General features: G+C 43.9%; 1 protein-coding gene across 1 annotated transcript; it reads right to left on the reverse strand.

The window, feature by feature from the left end:
* Nucleotides 1–2,559: 2,559 nt before the first annotated feature.
* NEK2 (NIMA related kinase 2) lies at nt 2,560–14,250 on the reverse strand. The gene is made up of 8 exons (XM_060088403.1): nt 14,039–14,250; nt 12,657–12,874; nt 12,147–12,387; nt 10,173–10,255; nt 9,301–9,427; nt 8,037–8,256; nt 6,458–6,583; nt 2,560–3,648 (listed from the first exon to the last, which is right to left on the reverse strand). The coding sequence occupies exons 1-8, from the start codon at nt 14,132–14,134 to the stop codon at nt 3,422–3,424; spliced, it is 1,338 nt and encodes a 445-aa protein (XP_059944386.1). The 5' UTR covers nt 14,135–14,250; the 3' UTR covers nt 2,560–3,421.
* Between the last annotated feature and the right edge of the window lie 6,905 nt (nt 14,251–21,155).

The raw sequence follows: 21,155 nt of genomic DNA on the forward strand, positions 1-21,155 counted from the left end.
TTCCGAGCTTTACGGGTGGAGATGCATAAGCAAATAAAAACATCTCTCCTCAGTTTCCAAGCTTCTGCCTGCTTTCAAGTCCTGCTCTATCACATCTCCCAGTCAGGTTCGACTTTCCCCTCCCCTACTGATATCTCTTCCCCGACCACATACCCCACTCAAACCTCCCTTTTCCTTTTCTCCTCCACCCCACTTCAACACTAATGACCACCTCTTCTAAAATTGTACCCACCCAATCCTCCGCCCCTTTCCTGCTTCATTCCTCTCAGTGGCACTCAGCACTGACTCCCCCTACTTGTTTCTTCTTTGTTTACTATCTTGCCCCATTTGAACGGCACCTCCCTGAGGGCAGGGATTTTAGTCTTTCTTCGTTGCTGTAACTTCAGCACCTTAAACAGTGCCTAGCTGTAGTAGGTGCTCAGTAATTGTTGGTTGGTTGATTGAAGGAAGGAATGAAAGCAAAGGTGGAGTCTGAGATAGGGGAAACTAGAGAAGCTCTGCATGCCACAGGATCAAAACTGGAAAGAAACCTCATTTCCTAAGGTAGGAAAGGAGTTTCCTAAAGAAAGGGCTGGTTTCACGAGTGCGGGTCCAGTGTAGTCACATAGGCCTCACACATAGAAGGAGCTGGCATTCAGAAGGGTCCACCAGGAGTCTAATGCTCTGTGCTTGCAGTCTTGAAATTCATGTGTTACTGAATTCGTGTTTTGTACGTCAAGTCCAATGGGGCAGGGGCGCAGGTATGGGCTCAGGGCCTCAGCTCACATGGTCCCGCCTCCTGCTCCTGGGGCACCGAGCCCCACCCAGCCTCCCACACTCTGTTCCCAGAGGGGCCTCAGCATGGGCAGGGGAAGGGTGCCCAGAAGTTTCTCGGGAGAGGGTATGGCGGCAGCTGCCTCCCAATGCCTTTCCCCCCTCCTGGGCTGGCAGCCCCATAGCATGGCTGGTGGGCAGCCAGCTAGAGGCCTTATCTTGGCAGGGGCGACCGAGGCACCTCGATCAAGGTACAAAGAAAGGCCCAGCTTGGAGGTGTAAGATCCTTGGGGGGACCTATCTGCTGCAGTGGAGGCTGTGGGCTCCACTTCTCCAAACTGGTAGTGTGTAGGGCAGGCGCCAGAGTCATGCGTCCCCAGGCACCTGTCACAGGCATGTGTGTGTGTCTCTTCTGGCCAGCTTGAGTCACAAAATATGAATTACATAATTTCAGTGATCCCACAGATGAGCTAAATGTGCTGCTACTTGCATTTAAAACTGGCATCACACTACATAAAAGATGAATAGTAAAGTTCATGCTAATAATTTAAAATTTCAAATTCTCTTTACTTATAAAATTAAATAGCAAACACCACCACAATAAGCAGAGGGATCTTGGAAGAAAGGACAAGCCTTTATATATACTTTTATTTTTATCTATTTATTTATAAACTTTATTTATTTTTGGCTGCGTTGGGTCCTCGTTGCCGCGCGCAGGCTTTCTCTAGTTGTGGCGAGCGGGGGCTACTCTTCATTGTGGTGCATGGGCTTCTCATTGCAGTGGCTTCTCTTGTTGCAGAGCATGGGCTCTAGGTGCGCGGGCTTCAGTAGTTGTAGCACACACGCTCAGTAGTTGTGGCTCACGGGCTCTAGAGCACAGGCTCAGTAGTTGTGGCGCACAGGCTGAGCTGCTCCGCGGCATGTGGGATCTTCCCGGACCAGGGCTCAAATCTGTGTCCCCTGCATTGGCAGGCGGATTCTTAACCACTACGCCCCAGGGAAGTCCCATATGTACCTTTAATGGTACTTGTTTCCTGCTTTTTGAGCCACATTTTTATTTTGCACTAGGCCCTGCAAATTATACTCAACATTTACATCAAAGTGGTCCTGTTAGGATTAATCTGTGGGTATACCATAAAGGCCTGGTAATCAGTTTCTGATTGTATTTCGATATTATATCTTTCATAGAACTACGTTATCAACTGTGTAATAAACCTATAATAAAATAGCTAATAAAGGAGCTATTTCTTCCCATTTATGACATTATAACCCTTCATAATTTGGTCTTATTTCATTAAGCTAAAAGGATTAGCATTGCCAGGAAAACATCACATGAAAAATGTGATGGGCACAGCAAGGACTGCTAATTCATATTAAAAGTCAGACATGTAAAAAAAATCCATCAAAACCAAAATAAGTTTCCTTCAAGGGTGGGGTATATTCCAACAAGTTTCAGCTGAGATCAGGTTTCTCAGGAGTGGTACCCTGACATTTAGTTGTGAGGGCCGTCCTGTGCACTATAGGATGTTTAGCAGCATCCCTGGCCTCTACCCACTAGATGCCAGTAGCATCCTCCCTCCAATCATAACAGTTAAAAATATCTCCAGACATTGCAAATATATCCTAGCGGGCAAAACTGCCCCTGTAAGAACCACTGGCTTAGATGGACAAATGAGATGGGTAGTAAAGTGCCGTATAGCTCTTGCGAGCATCACATTCTCTTCCCTAACCTCCAATGTCTAAATATCATAAACCCAGACTCCCTCCAACTAAGATCAACAAATACAAGTGACATGAATACAGGAAAACTAAAGAATTCTTTTATTTAGTGAAAAAAGAGTGGGCAAATGACAGACAGCTCACATACTGTTAAATAGAATAAAAAGGGGAAGAAAAAGAGTAGAGACGCCATAGTGATGGATTTTCACAAAAGGTGACAGATTTAAACTACAGAGCAAGGGGATATTTACAAGCAAGATGTCAAGGTATTAGTGACCAATCTATATCCAATTAGGTTTTCTCTAAGCTCAAGAACATTTAAAACCTCAGACTTAAATTTTAACTCTAGACGTGACAATTGTAAGCACACCACTTCAGTCCCTTAAAACTTCTCAGTAAGTGCTGCTCCTGGGTAAATATCTTTTTCTAATATTATTTCCCCACCCCAACATATAGAATATAACATTTCACGTTCCAGTAGTAATCACACACAGGATTAAAAACCCAACCGGCCAAGAAAGTGTTATTCTTCCTATGAAGCCTTCTTTACAAAAGAAAGAAAAATGAAACGGGTGGACATTGGTACAATTCTTTTTTTTTTTTTTTTTTTTTTTTTTTTTGTGGTACGCGGGCCTCTCCCATTGTGGAGCACAGGCTCCGGACACGCAGGCTCAGTCGCCATGGCTCATGGGCCCAGCCGCTCCAAGGCATGTGGGATCTTCATGAACCCGCGTCCCCTGCATCCTGACCCTCAATCACTGCGCCACCAGGGAAGCCCCATTGGTACAATTCTTGCTGAAGAACAGCAAGAGTAATACCAAACCACCCTGCTTACTATAGAAAAGGCACGGCTCGCGGTACCAAGTATACAGGCTACAGCAGTGGAATACCCATCTCGAAAGGGCTGGCAACATTACAGTGGTACACAGGTCTGTGTCTCTGGGTCAGGCTAGCGCATGCCCAGGATCTGTCTGCTTTTCAGTTGGTAAGTGTTTTCAATGTCTAACAGGGCTTGAGCGTGAAGCTGAGCAGCATGAAGCCTTTTTTTCAGGTCCTTGTACTTGGATTTGAAGGTGAGCTGATTCTCAGAATTCTCACTCCTCATGACATTCTCCTTACTCTCCCCACGGAAATGAACTTTCTTCTTCATTATCGAGGATGTAAGATCAAAAAGTTCTTTAGAAAAAAAAAGAAAAAGGTTTTTGAGTTTCATGAACAGGAGATGAACTCCTCCATACTTATCAAACTTACCAAAATATTTATTGTCAGTTTGCATGTGAAATCTGGGTACCTGTTTATTCTCTCTGGGATAGGAGTGTTGAACAAAATTCAACTGAGCAAATATTAAAGATCTTACTGGCTTTATTCAACAATTCATAAATCGGGCAGCATCCTATCCAGAAGACAGAAAGGAGTTCCAAGGAGCTGTACTAAAGGAAAGGCTTTTATAGGTAGAGGGGGGCGGGACCAGGAAGTTACACCAGCAAAGGGGGGATTGTCTGTGGCAAGGTCACCTTCCTTTAGGGGACAGTAGGGGTCTATCAGGCAGATGACCTCACTAGTGCTGACTAGGTAATTCCAGATTGACTGGTTTAAGATTCCATTTCTGAGAGAGGCTGAAACTGCCAGTAAGTTAGGTATTAAGTCCTGATTTGGTGACGTTTGGTGACCAGTGACTCCATTTTGGACCTGTTGTCTCTTTTTTAACAAGTTAGGGGCATGAGGTTGGCAGAAGTTAATCAGCCTTTTAATCTGTAGCCCAAAATCAAGGAACCTATGTTTTATTCTCTCGACCATCAACATTCCTCTTAAGGTTAAATGCACTGAGGATTATGGGCCACAATATAAAACTTCTGGAAACCAATGTTATTTATCTCTATTCTTGAAAGCAAGTGCCATTCTACCTAGAACACATTACTTCCAGAAAAGTACGGAAGCAGAAGCTCTTTCTCATAGCGAGCACCTACAGTTTTGGCTAAATACTTAAGAACACATTTTAAAGCGGCTTAACTGACCAGAAACTTCTTCCAAAAAGAACCTAAGCAAGATTCAGCATGGTAAAAGTAAATCGAGTTAACAGTGAGTGAACTGTACTTTTAACATGAAAAAAATAATAATTTACTTAAAGTGGCTACACTATTAGGAACTGACAACTATCTGGGGGTTAGGGACTTGAAGGTTTGAATTCTAGAACCTTTTGGTTTTTCCTTTGCGTTCATTTAAAGGAAATGTGTTCAAATATTTACTGAGCTCACTGTATGGGCCGTTGTGGACCAAACAAAGGCCCTATTGTGGTAGGAGGAGATAGACCATAAACAAATAAACAAGCCCATATAAGGAATATTTGAGGATGGTATGTGCTGTGAAGGAAATTAACACGGAGAGAGGGAGACAGAGGTGCTGGGGGTGTTTGCAGTGATGAAGCTGCATAATAAGGTGACTTCTGAGCAGAGACCTGATGAGAGTGAGGAAGTAAGAAGTCACGTGACTATCTAGAGATGAATGTTCCAGTCCAAAGAAATGGAGACGCCCTGAGGGAGGAGCAGGCTGCACAGAGAAACGCTGCCCTCCGACTGTCCCAACTTCCTATTTCATACACCGCTTCTCTGCAAAGCATTTTAGGAGATTGCTTTTAGGCCTCAACTCCATTGTTTCAAATAGATCCACCTTTATTACCACAAACACCTATACATTTGTAAACAGACAGTGTAAACTGTAAATCCTACTAATAAGACAGTTTTATAAGAAAGTGTTTAAAAAAAGAATTAGTATTTCATTAAATAGACTAATTAGAGCTTTTAAAAAGATGCTGTTGCTTACTGTGATGATCTCAATTTATTTGTTTTCCTCATGTCTGAATTTTATAACCCAAGGATGGGGAGAGGATATTTCCAACTGTCTTGAGTTCACAAGGGCACCCCCTCCCCACTGCTTTGTTGCTTTTCTTAGGGCTCTGACATGCTTTAGGCTCTGACAGTACTTTAAAATACCTCGTACCCACACTGGACACCATTCCCACAGCTCATTTTAAGTCTTTGCCGTGATTCGCATACCGGTAGCTTCTTCTACCTACGTATCCTACGAAGTGAAACACATCATCCTTCGCCAGCTCTTCTCACCCTTTGCTCAAAGACTCTCAGGGCAAGATGTAAATAAACTCTTTAACTGGGAGAGCCGTTCCCAACAGGACCTTCAGTATAATTCTTGGCAATGGGCTTGATGCATGACACTTACCCAGATAAAAATTCCTCCTCACTCTATCACAGTAATCATGATTTAAGTCTAGTTTATCTTTATGGATGGCAGTGTGGAATCTAAGAAAAGCTGAAATATTATAAAAATACTGAAATGGTAGATAGCAATACTGAGAAAAAAGATACTTACTTCCATCACTAGTTTCATTTGTTTCCAGCACTTGTTACAGAGCATATGCAGGTATTAAGCAATCACATTTTGACATACACATGTTTCCATTGAAACGGGTCTTAGCAAAGATCCAAAAGTGATGGCCTATTCTACAGTTGGTTTATCACACCTTTTAAGCCATACTTTCTATGAAGGATGTGGCAAATATGAGTTGGTTGTGTGGTAATAGTAAGGTGCCAGGATTTTCACTTGAAAATGGAGAGAAATGTAGAGTTTTGAAAATATACCCAGAGAAAAATCTGAAAGGCACAGCATTTTTTTTAAATGACCTAGTTTTTAAAAATAAATATCAAATACTGAACACACAGTTTGATAAAGTGAATAAAACCGAAGATGAAATCATCCTGACTCATTGCCTCATATCTCTGATCACAGTTAAGTCAGTCATTGCTAAAACAGAATTTTTATCTCCACTGAAACGCATATATTCAATTAACTCCATCATAAAATTCAAGACTCTGGAAATTTAAAGGGCTGCCAAAGCCACCTTCGGGGCAACACTGGTGCCCATTTCCTCATTTGTGGCACCAACTTCTGTTCTCTGAGCTGGTTCTCATACCTGGACCACCCGCCAGAGACAGGAACTTCTGGTCCTTCATCAGGCTGTAATTCTTCAACAGACTTTCTGCTCTGGCCAGCTTGCTCTCTGCCAGTCTCTCACGAACACAAAGCTCACGTTCCTTCTCTTTAAGAAGGGAATGGAACGAGAAAGAAAGAAATTAACAAGTGGCATAAACAATTCACATTTGGTAATCTTACCACTTTTCCTTATCGCTAAGGCTAACAGCCTGACCTCCGATGAGTCATGTTTTGTGAAGGGTTTCCTACTGTATACTCCAGCCAACCAGACTGTTCCCGTTTCATAATGCTGTGTGGTTAGTATGTTGTATGTTGTCTTAGGTTTTCTCCTAAGGACTGGCTTAAGCACAAGGACAAAGTCAGCTTCAACCTTTGGTTGTGATTTGTGGGAATAACTCATGGGGGAAAACAAAGAGCTACTGCCAACCCTGCCCTCCGCGGAGAAGGGGCAACAGTTCATTTTCCGGGCATTACCCGGCTGCACGGTACAAACGCTTCGCCCTCTGGGTGAAAGACAGCACCCAAATAGAAGGGAAAAAACCACAGCTCAGTTAGGTGGTACTTCTTCAGATCAGTAACAAAGGCTATTATTTATTCATGGCCCAGCATTCAGAGAGTTCAGATTTCAGCTGCTATGTGAAATTACAAAACACTGGGGAAAGTTGTCATGTAAAGTTTTTGGTTGTTTGTTTTTTGTGGGTTTTTTTTTTTTTTTAAAGAATTCTTTTGACGGAAGAGACAAAGATTTTCAGGTAAGCACAGGCTGTACCTCCCACAGACAGCATATCTCACAGTACTAGACAATTATCATTAGGAAGTAAAACATTAAAAAACGCATTTAGATGCTTTATAAGTACGTTTAAATAGAAAAACACTTGTGAAGTCTGCATTGGCATAGAGCTGCAGAAGCGAGATCGGGTGAGCCATGAGGGGGGAAGAAGACAGTTGCGGCCCGTCTCTTATCCCTCGATGTCAAAATGCAGAGCTGCACTGCTGCTGCTGCCTTGCAGAATCCTAAAACCTGGGTAGCAGCTCTCACTTTAGTGGAGTAGACAGAGTTTCAACATCAAAAACTCATTAGCACCCAGTCCGTCAATACCCATCAGAGTATTTAAATATCTTGTACCCACATGCTTTGTGGAACTGCCCAAATACATCTAGTCTTACACACTGTAGGATTTCAGACCCGGGCTGTGTTGGAGCAGCGTATCAGAAGGGAGAAGCGCTGGCAAATTCTAAGACCTTCTTTACAATGCGAAACCTCAGGGTACGTATATTAAGAAAGATAAAGAAAAGAGTGACTCTACAGTACAGTGTGATGGCTACTGTGCTGGGCTGTCACAGTTAGGGCCCAACAATGTGACGACAACAGCTGATATCAGAGAAAGAGGCTCAACATGAAGGTGCAGCAAGCTTGATGTGCATATCTTGGTTTCGCAAGTATTTATAAAAACGCTCTAATAGAACACAGACATGAGATCCTCTGTTCAGATAGATTTTCACATACATTAGAATAAGCTTTCTGGAGCTCTCTGTGCTTCACCCCCACTCAGACTTACGCTCCAGGCTTTCTTCCCTTGCTCTGAGGGCTTGCTCCCGCTCCTGTAACCGTATTTCCTTCAGTTTCAGCTCACTCCATACAGGGTTGGAGTCCTGCAACTTTCCTGGTTCTCCTAATCGCCACCCTCTTCTCTCAGGATTTCTCCTTTGCTCTTCTGCAACCAAGTCTGCTATCAAAGGATTCTCAAGAATTTCTTCAACAGAAGGTCGATGGTAATCCTGGGAAAAAAATATTCAGTGTTACAGGCACACTACATAATGGACTACTCATCCTGAAAGATCAGTTACATTTAAAACAGCATATATTTCCAAGGCAAAAGAAAGGACTCCTTTACAGATGGGTTTTTTTTTTTTAGTTGCGCAGCATTATAGTTCAACATCTGTATATACTACAGAGTGATGACCACCACAAGCTCAGTTACCATCCATCACCATGCAACTGACCCCCTTCGCCCATTTTGCCCATTCCCCCCACCCCAACACACACACATGGGTCTTAAACACCTGAAAAATAAGTTCACTGGTAGCTTTAACTCATGAGGTTCTGGGTCCACAAAGTCATGCAGATTTTAACTTACCTTTGTTCCCCTTTTAGCCTAAGAAGGCTCATTCCCTGTGCTGTGCTGGGTAGCGTTGCTAGGGTCGGTCTGTTTCAGGGCACGTACTGCCCTTGCATCTCCAAACTACATTAAGCAGGATGCTCTCTCACCGACCTTCAATCCTGTTACTTTACCTGCATCCTTCCTTCTCTTTGAACTCCCACAGCATTTAACTCTATTCTTACACAGCCTGATCCCTAGGGCATCTCCCTCCCCATCCCACTGCCAGCTTTTTTTCTACATAATCTCTTGATTTCCCCTCTACTCTTTTTAGCCAGCCCTCCCCCACCATTCCCATCTCTAATGATCTCTAATCTCTCAGAGCTAGAGGCAGAGTAATAAGGTATTATTCCTCGCCCCTTCCTGTACCACCTGCCTCTTTGAGGTAGGCAAGGACAAGGGGAACTGAGGATTTGGATCCTTATTGCAATCTTTGCTTGCTACCAACCATCTGTTAGCATGGCAGAGTGGGAGGAGACATAAAGAAAGCACAGAAGGCAGGCCAGCAATGTGCCAAGGATACATGTTTTCACTCGTGGTAACAGTAGATTTAGCTAAAGAAATATATTTAATGTTTCTTTAGACTCATTGCTCCACGAGAGCATACACTGCAAAACTTAACTGAGAGATGGAAACATACAGTATATCATCTTATAAACTTTACCTTTAAATTTAACATCCTTGTAATAATGTCATTTAATTCATTAGAGTAACGATATGGAATTCGCCTGAATTTGCCTTCTCTGATCTTCCCAGCTAGTTCTTTCTGGTTGAAAGCTGTAAATGGAGGCCTGGGGAAAAAAAAAATTTTTTTTAATGTAAAAATGAAGATATATAATAAGAAGCAAACCAAAAGCAGAGTTTAAGGTCCAGTTTGTATTTATGTTTCTACTTCTGGGATCTTCTTCTGTAGCTAAGTTTCCCAACCTTGGCACTACTGACATTTGGAGCCATATGATTCTGTTATGGGGACTGTCCTGTGCATTGTTTAGTAGGTTTTGCAGCATCACTGACCTCTGTCCATTAGACGCCAGTAGCTATCCCTAGTTGTGACAACTAAAATGTCTCCAGACATTGTCAAATGTCCCATGGGAGGCAAAACGGGGGGGCAAAATTCCCCTTCGCTGGTTGAGAACCACTGCTCTACAGAATACTTTAGAAGGGAAAACACGGAAAGAAAAAAGGGAAAGAACCAGAACTCTTTCCTGTCCAAACCCTAGACTGCTTCTCTAGATCTTTATTTCATTTCTTCCACAGGCTTGACCTATATGCTCTCCCCTTGAGCTAAGCTCAGTCTAACAGAGAAACAGCTAACCAGGTTAGAAGCTTGAACAAGTCTAGATCCAACCTCAGGGATTATATTATTAATTTGTAAATAATTTTTTTTAACCTGTCCATCTACCTTAATTTTAACCTATGGTATGATTCTTTCAGACTTGAATGTGCATGGATGCTCAAAAAGCTGAACCCGGTGAAAGGTGACAAATCTCTCTAAGTGTAAACCTCAGACTAAAAACCTGTCTTCATTATACTTACATTAATGCACACAATTCATACAGCAAACAACCTAGTGACCAGATATCTGACTTCTCATTGTAGGACATATGATTCACTTGTTCCTTAAGGGGGGAAAAAAAGGTAAGAAAACAGGAGTTTAAAGTTCATTTTGTTTTAAAACTTATAAAATTAGTCCTGGGACAAAAATGGAACCTTAAAGTTTGGTAATATTCACTCAAGGAAAAGAAGGGAACAAACTTTATATTATAAATATTTTATATCTATAACAAAACTTTCAAATACAAAAGGCTGATTCCTCTTACCTTAGATCTTGTATCATAACAACAAAAAGATGGTACTTTATACTTTATATTCAAATTTATAATGGAAAAAAGGCAATGATCTTATCCTAATACACTTTGTCATATATAATTCATTCACTTATTTTTCATTCACAAATATTGATTATGTTACCACAGGCAAGGCACTGGCAAGTTAAAGGTGAGCATGAGATAGCTCTACCCTCTACCCTCAAAGAATTCATAATCTAGAAACTCCATTTTAAAAGAACCAGAGAAAATTCTAGAATAACATCTCGCCCACATTTAAATGAATATAGACATAAATGGCTAATTGAATCATTCATTTATATATTTTTCCCTTAGTCCACTTATATACCACAGTAGTAAGTAATATTCTCACTTCCTATTTTAATTGCTTGCCTTTCTTCCACACCTACAGTAACAAGAGTCCACCATGGCTCTTATTCTCAACAGAGGGCACAGAGGCAAGTACTGTACTGAAATCTTCAGGAGTCTTCTTAGTAATTTAAAGTCCAACAGGGGAGTCTGGCACCACTTCCTGACAAGCAATCCCATAGGGAAGGTTAAACTGATCTATTTACAAGGGCAGGAGGGAACAGGAACACAAGAATTGTGCAGGTTTCAAATTTTCCAAGAACCACCTCTGGATAATTTTCCTTTATATCAAAGCCTTTCTATTTGGAATCTGATCCAGTGAGAAAATGACACTGCTCTGGCCATGTCTAATCTGAGTCAAAAACAAAATCACTAATTTACAAAGTTTTATACTGTAGTCAGATTGGTTAACATGACTAAAAAAGACTGAGAAAATCCTGAAAATGTTTGTGAACAGCTAAAAAAATAAATCTGTCTCCATCTTTATCTGCTCATCTTTCATATACAACACATTGGTGCTATCACTTATTGATTCAAGCTTTTCAAAAGTCACTAGAGAGCCATAAACAGTTCATACCCTTTGACCCAGAAATTTCATTTCGAGAGCTAAACACCAAGGAAATAACCAAAAAGGAAGAAAGAATCATTCATACAAAGACATGCATAGCAGTGCTCTTTAGAATGGTGAGACATTTGGGAAACAAAATATTCAGCAACTGAGGAAACAGGTAAATGGGTGGACTCTGCAGCTGCACTGTAGGAAAAGGCAATAAAAAAAGAATAAGTACAAAAAGTTAACACTGCAAAAATATGTTGTCAGAAGTGAGTGAGTCTCCTGAGCCCTGAATCTCCATGCATAAGAATCATCTAGAAGGTCTGTTAAAATACAAAGTCCAAAATAAAAAGTGGTGGAGGACAAACAAAGAAAAAAAAAGTTGAGTGCAAAGACCTGTCCAGAGATCCAAATTCACTGGATTTGGGGCTCAGGACTCTGCATTTCAAACGATCACCCCAGATGAGTTCCAGCTGGTGTCCAGGACCTATGGCACTTTGGGAAGTGCTGCTCTTGAGGGCAGAGACAAAACCTATCTCATCTTTGTGATCCCAGAGCTTAGCACTTGGCAGTCATTCAATGAAAGCTTGATTTATATTGCTAATACAGGAACTTAATGGTCTGGTGGTCCATTTGGAAAAATATAAATTTAAAATAAAACAGTATTGTTAATTCTTGGCTATTGGATATTACTAAACAAACAAAAAGTTGGGTGCTTAGCATTAAGATGTTTAAAAAGCATCTAAATTCTGAAATACTTACAGGAGACATATAATAAGGTGTGCCAACAAATGTTTTTGCAAAACTCGTATCGTGGTTTAATATCCTAGCTAACCCAAAGTCTCCAAGCTTAACGTTTTGCTTGCCATCCAGGAAAACATTGGCTGGTTTCAGATCCCGATGCAGCACAGTATGACCACCACCACTTCGTCTGTGACATTCCTTTAGGGCCAGAGTCAACTGAGTCATCACTCGAAGAACAAACTCTTCATCCAAGTATTGTCTAAAATCAAAGCAGTTATATAGCCTATAACTTCTGAATAAAACCATTACAAAGATGGGATGATGTGAATTATCTAGTTTTCAAAGTGTACACATAGGGAAATAAATTGATATGAAATATGGGTGCTGACATACCAGGGATTTTCTAAAGTACCGTGGACCCACCAAACAAACACCAGAAGACTCTTCCCCATTACTAAGTACTCTGTCCCTGATCCTAATACAGGATGCTTAACAGAAGCAAAACTAGGCCCATTTAAGAGATTTTACCTTTCCTTGGTCCCCTTTGCAATTGCACTAGCCAGGTCCCCTCCTTCGCAATATTCCATTACAATGTACAGTGTTGTGGTGGTTCGGTCAATAATTCTGTCATAGTATCGGACAATATTTGGATGCTTCAGCTCACGAAGTAAATTCACTTCAGAAACAAGCATGTGTTTCTCAGCTTCTGTCATGGAGCCATAGTCCAGTTCCTTCCAAACTAATATCTGAAATAAAAATTTCCAAGGTACAAATAAACTCATTATACTCAAAACCTTTTTTAAAACTTTTAAAAATTACTTCTCTAGTAAGTAGATCATAGTGACATCAACTAATGTAGTTCAATGAACCTAAGGACCCCTGAGTTTACTTTCATAATCTTCCCCTAATTTTTCAGCAGTAAATGATGCAACAGAGGGTGACGAGGTACATTAGGCCTCCCCCAACCCCCTAACCTCCGTTGCTTAGTCAAAGCTGGTGCAGAGGTAGTCAAAGTCCTCGAGCATTCCAAGTCAAGATTTCCAAGGTAAGAGAACTTAGTAAAGGTCCTCCCGTCAGAGCCAATTTCCTCTCCATTGTTTCTTTGCGTAAAGTCTACCTACACACCTTGGGAAATCTGAATTCAACAATCTGAATAATGGGTATTTTAAATGAATTCTGACTACAAGACATAAAAGTTCGAGGTGCTGATGGTCATGACCGAGAGGGCTCTTCTCTAAAAACAGCTCAGGAGGGCTTCCCTGGCCCGCCTGCCGATGCAGGGGACACGAGGTCATGCCCCAGTCCGGGAGGACCCCACATGCCGCGGAGCGGCTGGGCCCGTGAGCGCGAGCCATGGCCGCTGAGCCTGCGCGTCCGGAGCCTGTGCTCCGCGACGGGATAGGCCACAACAGTGAGAGGCCCGCGTACCGCAAAAAAAGAAAAAAACAACAACAAAAAACAGCTCAGGAGTCAGCTAGCTGTCACCAACTGAAGGCCCTTAGCAGGTCAAATTGGGAAAAAAGGAAGAAAATGGAAGGGAAAGGAAAAAAGATGGAAAAATATATATATAACATAAATATATAAAAATGCGTAGTCTCGTGTAAATAGCAAAAGCGGTGTTATGTATTTGACAATATTCTATTTGGCACATTCTATTAACTTTATTTAAAGATTAAGGACAGATTCACAAATAAAATTTAAAAAAAAAGGAAAAAGGGACACAGTTTCCCATCCCTTTAGAGACCCAGGACCGACACAGACCTGAGGGGAGATGGCTAACTCTTCTGAGCACCCTGCCTTCCAGACGCACAGCCCCAGGCCCCTCGCTTCCCTTCGGCGGCAGAGGGCGCGCCCCCCGCAGTTTGCACAACCGCGGCGGGGGCGGAGACAGTCACCGAGCCGGCGCTCACCTTGCCGTCTCTCTTCCTCCGGATCTTCTGGCAGCGGCCGTAGGAGCCCGTGCCAATGGTGTACAGCACCTCGTAGTCCTCCGCCCGAGTCGGCATGGCCGGACTCACGCAGGACACCTGAACGTCGCACCACCGTCGCGGAGCTGCAGCCACCGAGTCGGAGACCTCAAGCCACAGCACCAGGCCGCCCCAGTCTCCAGGCCCGTTTAACCGTCGCGGGCCCCCGCCTCGCAGTCTATTGGCCTGCGGTAAGGCCGCTTCGCCTTTCTGATTGGCTAAGAAGAACACAACTCCCTGGGCATCTTGGGAAAAGTGTATCGCTAGGCAACCGCGTCGGCGTCGGTGTCGACGTCCGCTTCCGTCGTCTCGGGACAAAGGGGCGGAGCTAAAACCAAAGAGAGGGCGGGGCACAGAAAGCCGCAGTGCCAGGCGGTCATCCGCCACCCTGTTCCTCTGGCTGAGATCGCCAAGGCAACCGAAGTCCAGAGACCTCTTTTCAGACTTTTCTGCACACTGCCTCAACCAGCTGCCTTTGCACTCTGACCTCTCACACAACCCATTGTCTGCACGCGCCCTCCTCTCTCAGGTTCCTGTACCCTGAGCCCGGGGCAGGGTCACGCTAAAGTCTGGGTAAGAGCTGAGTACAGAGATGAAAAGGACTGTCTCTCCTTGAAGGGTGCGCGAATAAGTGCTGACAGTGCTGCGGGACTGTGTAAAGTGCTTGCAGGACAAGCACTTTACATGTATTGTCTCGTTTATAAAGCAGGAATTGGCGTTATTTCCGATGAGGAAATGGAAGCACAGGAAGGTTATAGTATTTGCTTAGGTCCAACATCCAGGAAGAGAAGAATAAATGCAAAAACAGTGGATACTCATAGTAATGATTTAAAGTTCACACATGACTTTAGGATGTAGTCCTCATAGAGAGACTATATCTTTGAACACCAAACTTAGAGGCCTGTTTAACATGCGAGGATGTGTACAAAATCTCAGGGCGGAATATGGAAGTCCCTGGTGTTTTGGAATATCCAGGAGAATATGGTGGCTCTAAGGCAGAGAGAGGTTTACCTTTGACTCCTACAAATTCTTTTTTTATTAGAAAAGACTACCAAATAGGTTATCAGTGGTGCCAAGCACATAGCTGATTGACAGTACTTCACTGAGTGCAGCCTTTTCTGGGCATGCACAGAGACCAACATTTTCAGCTCGCCCAGCCAGATGGAACAGTCCCACTTTTAGCTGGGAGAGGGGACCTGGAGACCTCCATCCAAAGGTGGAGGAGTACTTTACAAGAAGGCTAATAATTTGGCAATGCATAAATAGGTCAATTTTCTTTAAATATCTGTTCAGCATGGGATTGAAAGTAACTTGATTTCCTATTAATAAGAGTTACAAACCTCTCTATGTTAAAAATAAGGAATTTATTACCTGCACTGAATATAACATAATTGGAATTGCCAGCCAGGAGATTTTTAAAGTAACATTCAAGGGCACTGTCTTACCTCAAGGGAATGGAACCAGTTTAGTTTTCAAAAGTTATGTAAGGAGCCACAAGTGGCTCAGTTAATTGGCTTCATATCTTTTTTATTTTAGTACCTCTTAAAGATGGACGTCCCTGGAGCTCCTTCACTGGCCCGCCTCAAATCCAACCCTGCACCTTCTCTCTGGCCATTCTTATGCTCTGATGCTTTGCCCCAGTTCCCCAAACCCGGCACACTTTCTCAGTTCCCTCCTACCACCACCACCTTTGCACCTGTTACTCCATTTGTCTGGGATACTATCGATCCCACTCCCTTATCCACTCCCCTACCCCTGATCATGCCTGTCTAGAGGACACAGCTTGTCTTTCAACACTCAGTGCCGGGCTTCCCTGGTGGCGCAGTGGTTGAGAGTCCGCCTGCCGATGCAGGGGACACGGGTTCGTGCCCCGGTCCGGGAGGGTCCCACATGCCGTGGAGCGGCTGGGCCCGTGAGCCATGGCCGCTGGGCCTGTGCGTCCGGAGCCTGTGCTCCACAACGGGAGAGGCCACAACAGTGAGAGGCCCGCGTACCACAAAAAAAAAAAAAAAAAAAAGACTCGGTACCAACTTTCTCTCCTGTACCGTGGAAAGCCCTTCCTAGCATCCTAGAACAAGCAATTCCTCCATCTATAGTGTTCATAAACCACCTTGTACATAAGTCCACTTTAACTTGTTATTTAACATTATTTGTTTATATGGATCTCACAGTGGCTCAACTTCAAATTCCTTGTAGCTAGCATAAGCCCTGTAATAAAAGAGGCATGCAAAAAATCTTTGTTAAATGAAAATATGAGAAAGCAGCTTATTAATAATCATGAAAGAATTTGGATGAGCCCTCAAGTACTCACGTTTCGATAGCCTCCAGCCCTGTGGCAGAGACTAAATACTGGGTAAAGAGCCATCCCAAGAGTATGGAGAGTGGCTCCTAGGCACATATGTTCATTCAACAAATATTTATTGAGCACTTTTTATGTGCCAGATATAATGATAGGAATTAATATGCTGAGTGTTCATTAGAAAAGAGACAGAGATGGTAAAGAGTGACATGGGTATGGCATGACAAACCCTAAAAACATGCCAAAGTTAGCCCATATCATTGGGTGGGAGTGAGGGGCAGGACAGCCTAGACGTTGAGAAGAAAGAGACATTGGTGGCTGAGGAACATGTGGAGGTCGATCAGGAACACTTTAGAGGAAATACCCCTTCCCCCATCACTTCCTCCCTCCTTCCTTCATATTCCACCCATCCTGTAAGACTCAGCTCAAGCCCAGTTTCTTCCCTGAAAATTTCCCTGGCTGCCTTCAACCCACAGGTGCCCTCCTAAAAGAGCAATTGACTGTGTTCTTTACTCATTTAGGATGTGCCATATAATAGTCTGAATTACTACCTGACCTATTAAATCGAAAACTCATCCTTCAACAAATATAAATCGAGGCCCCGCCAGGTGCTGAAGATATCCCAGTGAGTGGGACTGACGTGCGGTCTTGGAGGTGGAGACAGTAGATGTACCAAGGAGACAGAGAAATGCAACCATTACAAATTCTGCTAAGAATTAAGAAAACAAAGAACTGAGACAGAAATGGAGAAGACTACAGAGACTACACTGAAAGAGAGAACTAAGAGATGACCAGCTCCATCAGGGTGGGACCAAGGCTTGAACTTGTCTATAACCAGGCTCCCACACCCAGGGTCTGATTCAGTGTCTTCACAATTTTCTTGCTAAATATGCTCATTGTTGTCAGTTTTAATTTAAATTTGGTGAAATCTCAAATAAAGAGATTCTTTGCACTATGTCTGTGTGTTCTGCTCACAAGTGCTCTACAGGTGTTCCCAAAGACACCAACAAATTTTTAAAAGAAGCTCCTTGGAAGACTAATGGGCACCTCCAACTTAACATGTCCAAAATCATACTCTTGAGCTTTGTCCCAGATTTGTTCTACGCACTGTTTTCTTCGTCTTAAGTAACTAATGCAGGTGATTTTTTTGTTGTTTCTTGTGTTCACTGCAATATCTCCAGCACCTAAAACGTGCCTGGAACATAGTAGGCACTCAGTTGGCATTTGTACATTGAAAGAATGTACCAGCGAAGGAACAAACAAATGAGCCATCATACTCCATTGCCCTCGGCTTCCCTTTATATGTTACATTAAAGACCCACTAGAGGGCTGTAAATCACTGCATGATAAACGAGGAGTCAGTACGTCTGCCCCAGCCCACCCCCAGACCTTTCCTGACAGGTCACTAGGAGATTTGCATATTTAGCGTGTCAAATCTCAGAAAAGATGTTTGTGTGTCTTATCTCCACAGTTACTTGGAGCCATTTGAAGTCATGGATTATGGAAATTCTTTAAAGTGCTTAATAAAGATTTCTAGAAATAAAAGAGAGAGAGAGATTCTTTAGAAAGAGTAGAAGCTAAAAGATGTTAAAGAAAGGTGCACGACATAAATAACCATGTTCTAGAGGAAAGAATGAGATGTTATGGAAACTGACCCTAATAGCGACCCACCACTTGATCTAAACAGAAGGACAAGATGAAGCTAGGAGATAGCTTTGGGTTTAATGGCAGGCAGCTGATGGAAAAGGATGATAAGAAATTTTTCTTTGAGACCACATTGTGGTTAGTTCTAGCTCTGTCACATTTTAAAGAGGGATAGCATCATGCTTGCACCCAAGGGTACAAGTTAGGGAAAGGCTGGCTTCTGTTCAATACAAGGATAAACTTTCAGACAAAGAGCCACCCACAAATTCTATGTTTTTTTTTTTAAATGATATTTGTATATTCAGGATATACATTATCAAATCTCTAAGAATATTGATAATATAAATTGGTTAAGAAGAAAGTTAGAACGAATCACAGATGCTGAAGCCATAATGTGTATCTAAGGGACTTCAGGAGCTTTTAGAGAACACTCCTAATTTTCCCTTCAGCGGGCAGCACAGTGAAATTGTAGGAGCAGTGAGCATGAGGTCTAGGAACCCAGGTTCGGCTAGTTCTGTTTTGATGAACTGTATGACCTAGGGAATCCACTTCACCTCCCTGTAAAATGAGGGTTTTAAATGTGATGACCTTTAATGATCCTTCCAGCTTCACCTGAAAACTGAAAACTGAAAACCCTCCTCCTGAAAACTCACCGGAACTGCTATCAGAGCCAGAAAGCTGGTCTGCTTAGCCCTTGATTTGACCCCAGATAACAGTTTTTATTAAGAAGCTATGTCTGCATTAGCTTTCTCAACATCCTCTTCATTCTTGACTTTTATCAGCAACATTTATTGAGTAACAGACACAGTGACAGGTGCTGGAGATAGAAAGATAAAAGATCAGCACTTGCTCTCAAAGAGGTTCCCCTGGAAAGGTGAGACGTGTAAATCAGCTATCCCTATTCAGTGTGATAATCTCTCTGAAAGAGTTTTACCTAAATGTCAAGGGAACCCAGAGGGAGGAGCCAGGCTCTGATAGGGATGGCAGGGAGTGCAGATCAGGACACGTGTTCCTGGGGGAGGTGACCCCTGAACTACATCTAAAGGATGAATTAGAATTAGGAGAGAGGAGACTGTGGGTGAAAACTTGAAGGCATGCAGGGGCCTGCAGGTTAGTGGACCAAAGGCTGCCTGTGGTTACCTCGTGAGACAGCCAGTTAGGTAAGCAGGATGACCCAGGAGTTGAGGCAATCTTCTGAAGGTGATGGAGTCACAGTGGAAGCTTTGAGCAGACGAATATTACCAGGCTGTGCTCTGGAAAGATCACCCCAGTAACAAGATAGAGAATGAACGTGGGAGGACAGGAATATGTTACGAGAGGTTATGGTAACAACTCAGGAGGAAATGATATCAGCTGAAATGAGGCAATGGAGGAGAAGGAGGGAGTCTAGAACCGTTTGGGTGGTAGATTAGATGAGATACGGTGAGCAACCCTATGTAGGGGAAGTCGGGAGGACAACTCCTGGCTTGAGTGACCAGATGGATGGCGGTGTCCTCCACTGCAGGAGGCGATGCTGAAGGAGGAGCAGGTTGGGGTGGGGGACACTGAGAGCATGATGAGCCCGCAGGCCTATGGGGGGACTGGCCAGTGGGCAGCTGGATACAGAGTCTCAACAGAATAGTCTAGGCTGGAGCCAGAGAACTGGGAGTAGGTGGTGGCAGAAGCCAGGTGTGGGGATGAATATGCCCCAAGAGTGGCAGAGAAGGGAGCCTGGAGGTTATACTGGGCTGTAAAGGAAGAAAAGTCAGCAAAGGAGACCAAGAAACATGACCAAAGGGGTAGAAGGCAATATGGAAATAATCTCCAACCCAGGTTCCAGTAGAGGAGATCGTTTTTAAGAATGTGGAAGTGGTCCATGGGGCCGGATGTTGCAAAAAGAGCACAGAAAGGACGGGGAGAAATGAAACAGTGGATTTGGTCATTTGGAGAGCACAGGTGACCTCCTTGAGAGCATTTGCAAGTTGAGTGGGGCAGAGACCAGCCTGCGGGGGTTGCCGCTGGACCAGATGGGGAGGGCGGGCAACAGAGTGTGTGTGTGTGGACAGCCCCGCACAGCCTTCCAGAACAGCTGCGGGCCCGGCCTTTCTGTTTGTTTGCACCTTGGTCCTGTGCCCCTGGAGAATGAGTGACCTCTCCCCAAGGCATTTCCACCCTCATTGTCACCACTTCCATGACACTAGCCTGCAGCTGATGTCATGTAACACACTCATGACATGTCACCCAGAGGAGCGAGTGGTTCCTCACAGCCAGCGCCTGCCCCAGGTTCCCAGCTGTTGCCAGCCACTGCCAGCACGGTGGCCACGGCGACCTGAATGCAACCCACGGAGACCTTGGGAGAGGCTGCGTTTGCTTAGTGAGGAGGGTTTGGAAAGAAGTCAGAGGAGGTACTTTGATTTCGACTTTTAGGAGGCAGACCTCAAAGACACCGGCTCGGGCCTGTTCCACTATAGGGCCCTCCACGAGCTCCCAGGTGCCCCCATCAGCAGCCGACTTGAGTCTGGATTCAGCCCGGAAGAGCCCCGCGCCTTCTGTGTTGCTTTTCTGCGCTAATCCTTTAACAAAGCCCAGCTAGAGAGTCACCTCCGTGCTGCTGCCTTTCGTTAGGGAGGACGCCGCAGAGGCAGAAAGGAAAGCCTGCAGCAACAGCCTGTTACGGTGACCAGTGACCGGTCACTGAGCTCAGGTCCAGCATCCGGTAAACCTGTCTCGTTCCGTCTCACAAATGCCCATGGAGAGCTGGAGGCACAAAGATGTTAAGTAACTGACTCAGGGTGCTGAGTGGCAGATCCAAACTGAAGGCCCGGTGGCGTCCAGTACGGGGTCCAGGATCTTGACAGCTAGTTTGTGTGACTTAACTGGTCTCGTCTAAGGGGGAGAGGATTTTCAACAGCAATAACAACCACCAAACGTCTACTTTAGGTTCGGTCTTAACAGCTGCGCCTCGAGGCCTGGCATCTGCCTGCTGATCAGGCTTCCCCACCCTCACTGGACCTCAGAGAGCTCAGCTACTGCAACCGTTAGACACCGCGGTGAGAGGGGCTCTGAGCTTCTGCTCCCAAATCACCCGGACCTGAGGTGGATGCCCAGCCTGGCACACAAGCTGGGTGAGACCACGGC

The sequence above is a fragment of the Mesoplodon densirostris genome, chromosome 2 (assembly GCF_025265405.1).
Source record: "Mesoplodon densirostris isolate mMesDen1 chromosome 2, mMesDen1 primary haplotype, whole genome shotgun sequence".
NCBI classification, from domain to species: Eukaryota; Metazoa; Chordata; class Mammalia; order Artiodactyla; family Ziphiidae; genus Mesoplodon; species Mesoplodon densirostris.

Excerpts from the sequence above, each read along its gene's own strand:
- NEK2 (XM_060088403.1), bottom strand. The coding sequence starts at position 14,134 with ATGCCGACTCGGGCGGAGGACTACGAGGTGCTGTACACCATTGGCACG. Across the intron at positions 12,388-12,656 it reads GCAAAGGGGACCAAGGAAAG|ACAATACTTGGATGAAGAGT; the intron begins GTAAAATCTCTT and ends CTTTGATTTTAG. Across the intron at positions 9,428-10,172 it reads TATGAATTGTGTGCATTAAT|GCCTCCATTTACAGCTTTCA; the intron begins GTAAGTATAATG and ends TTTTTTCCCCAG.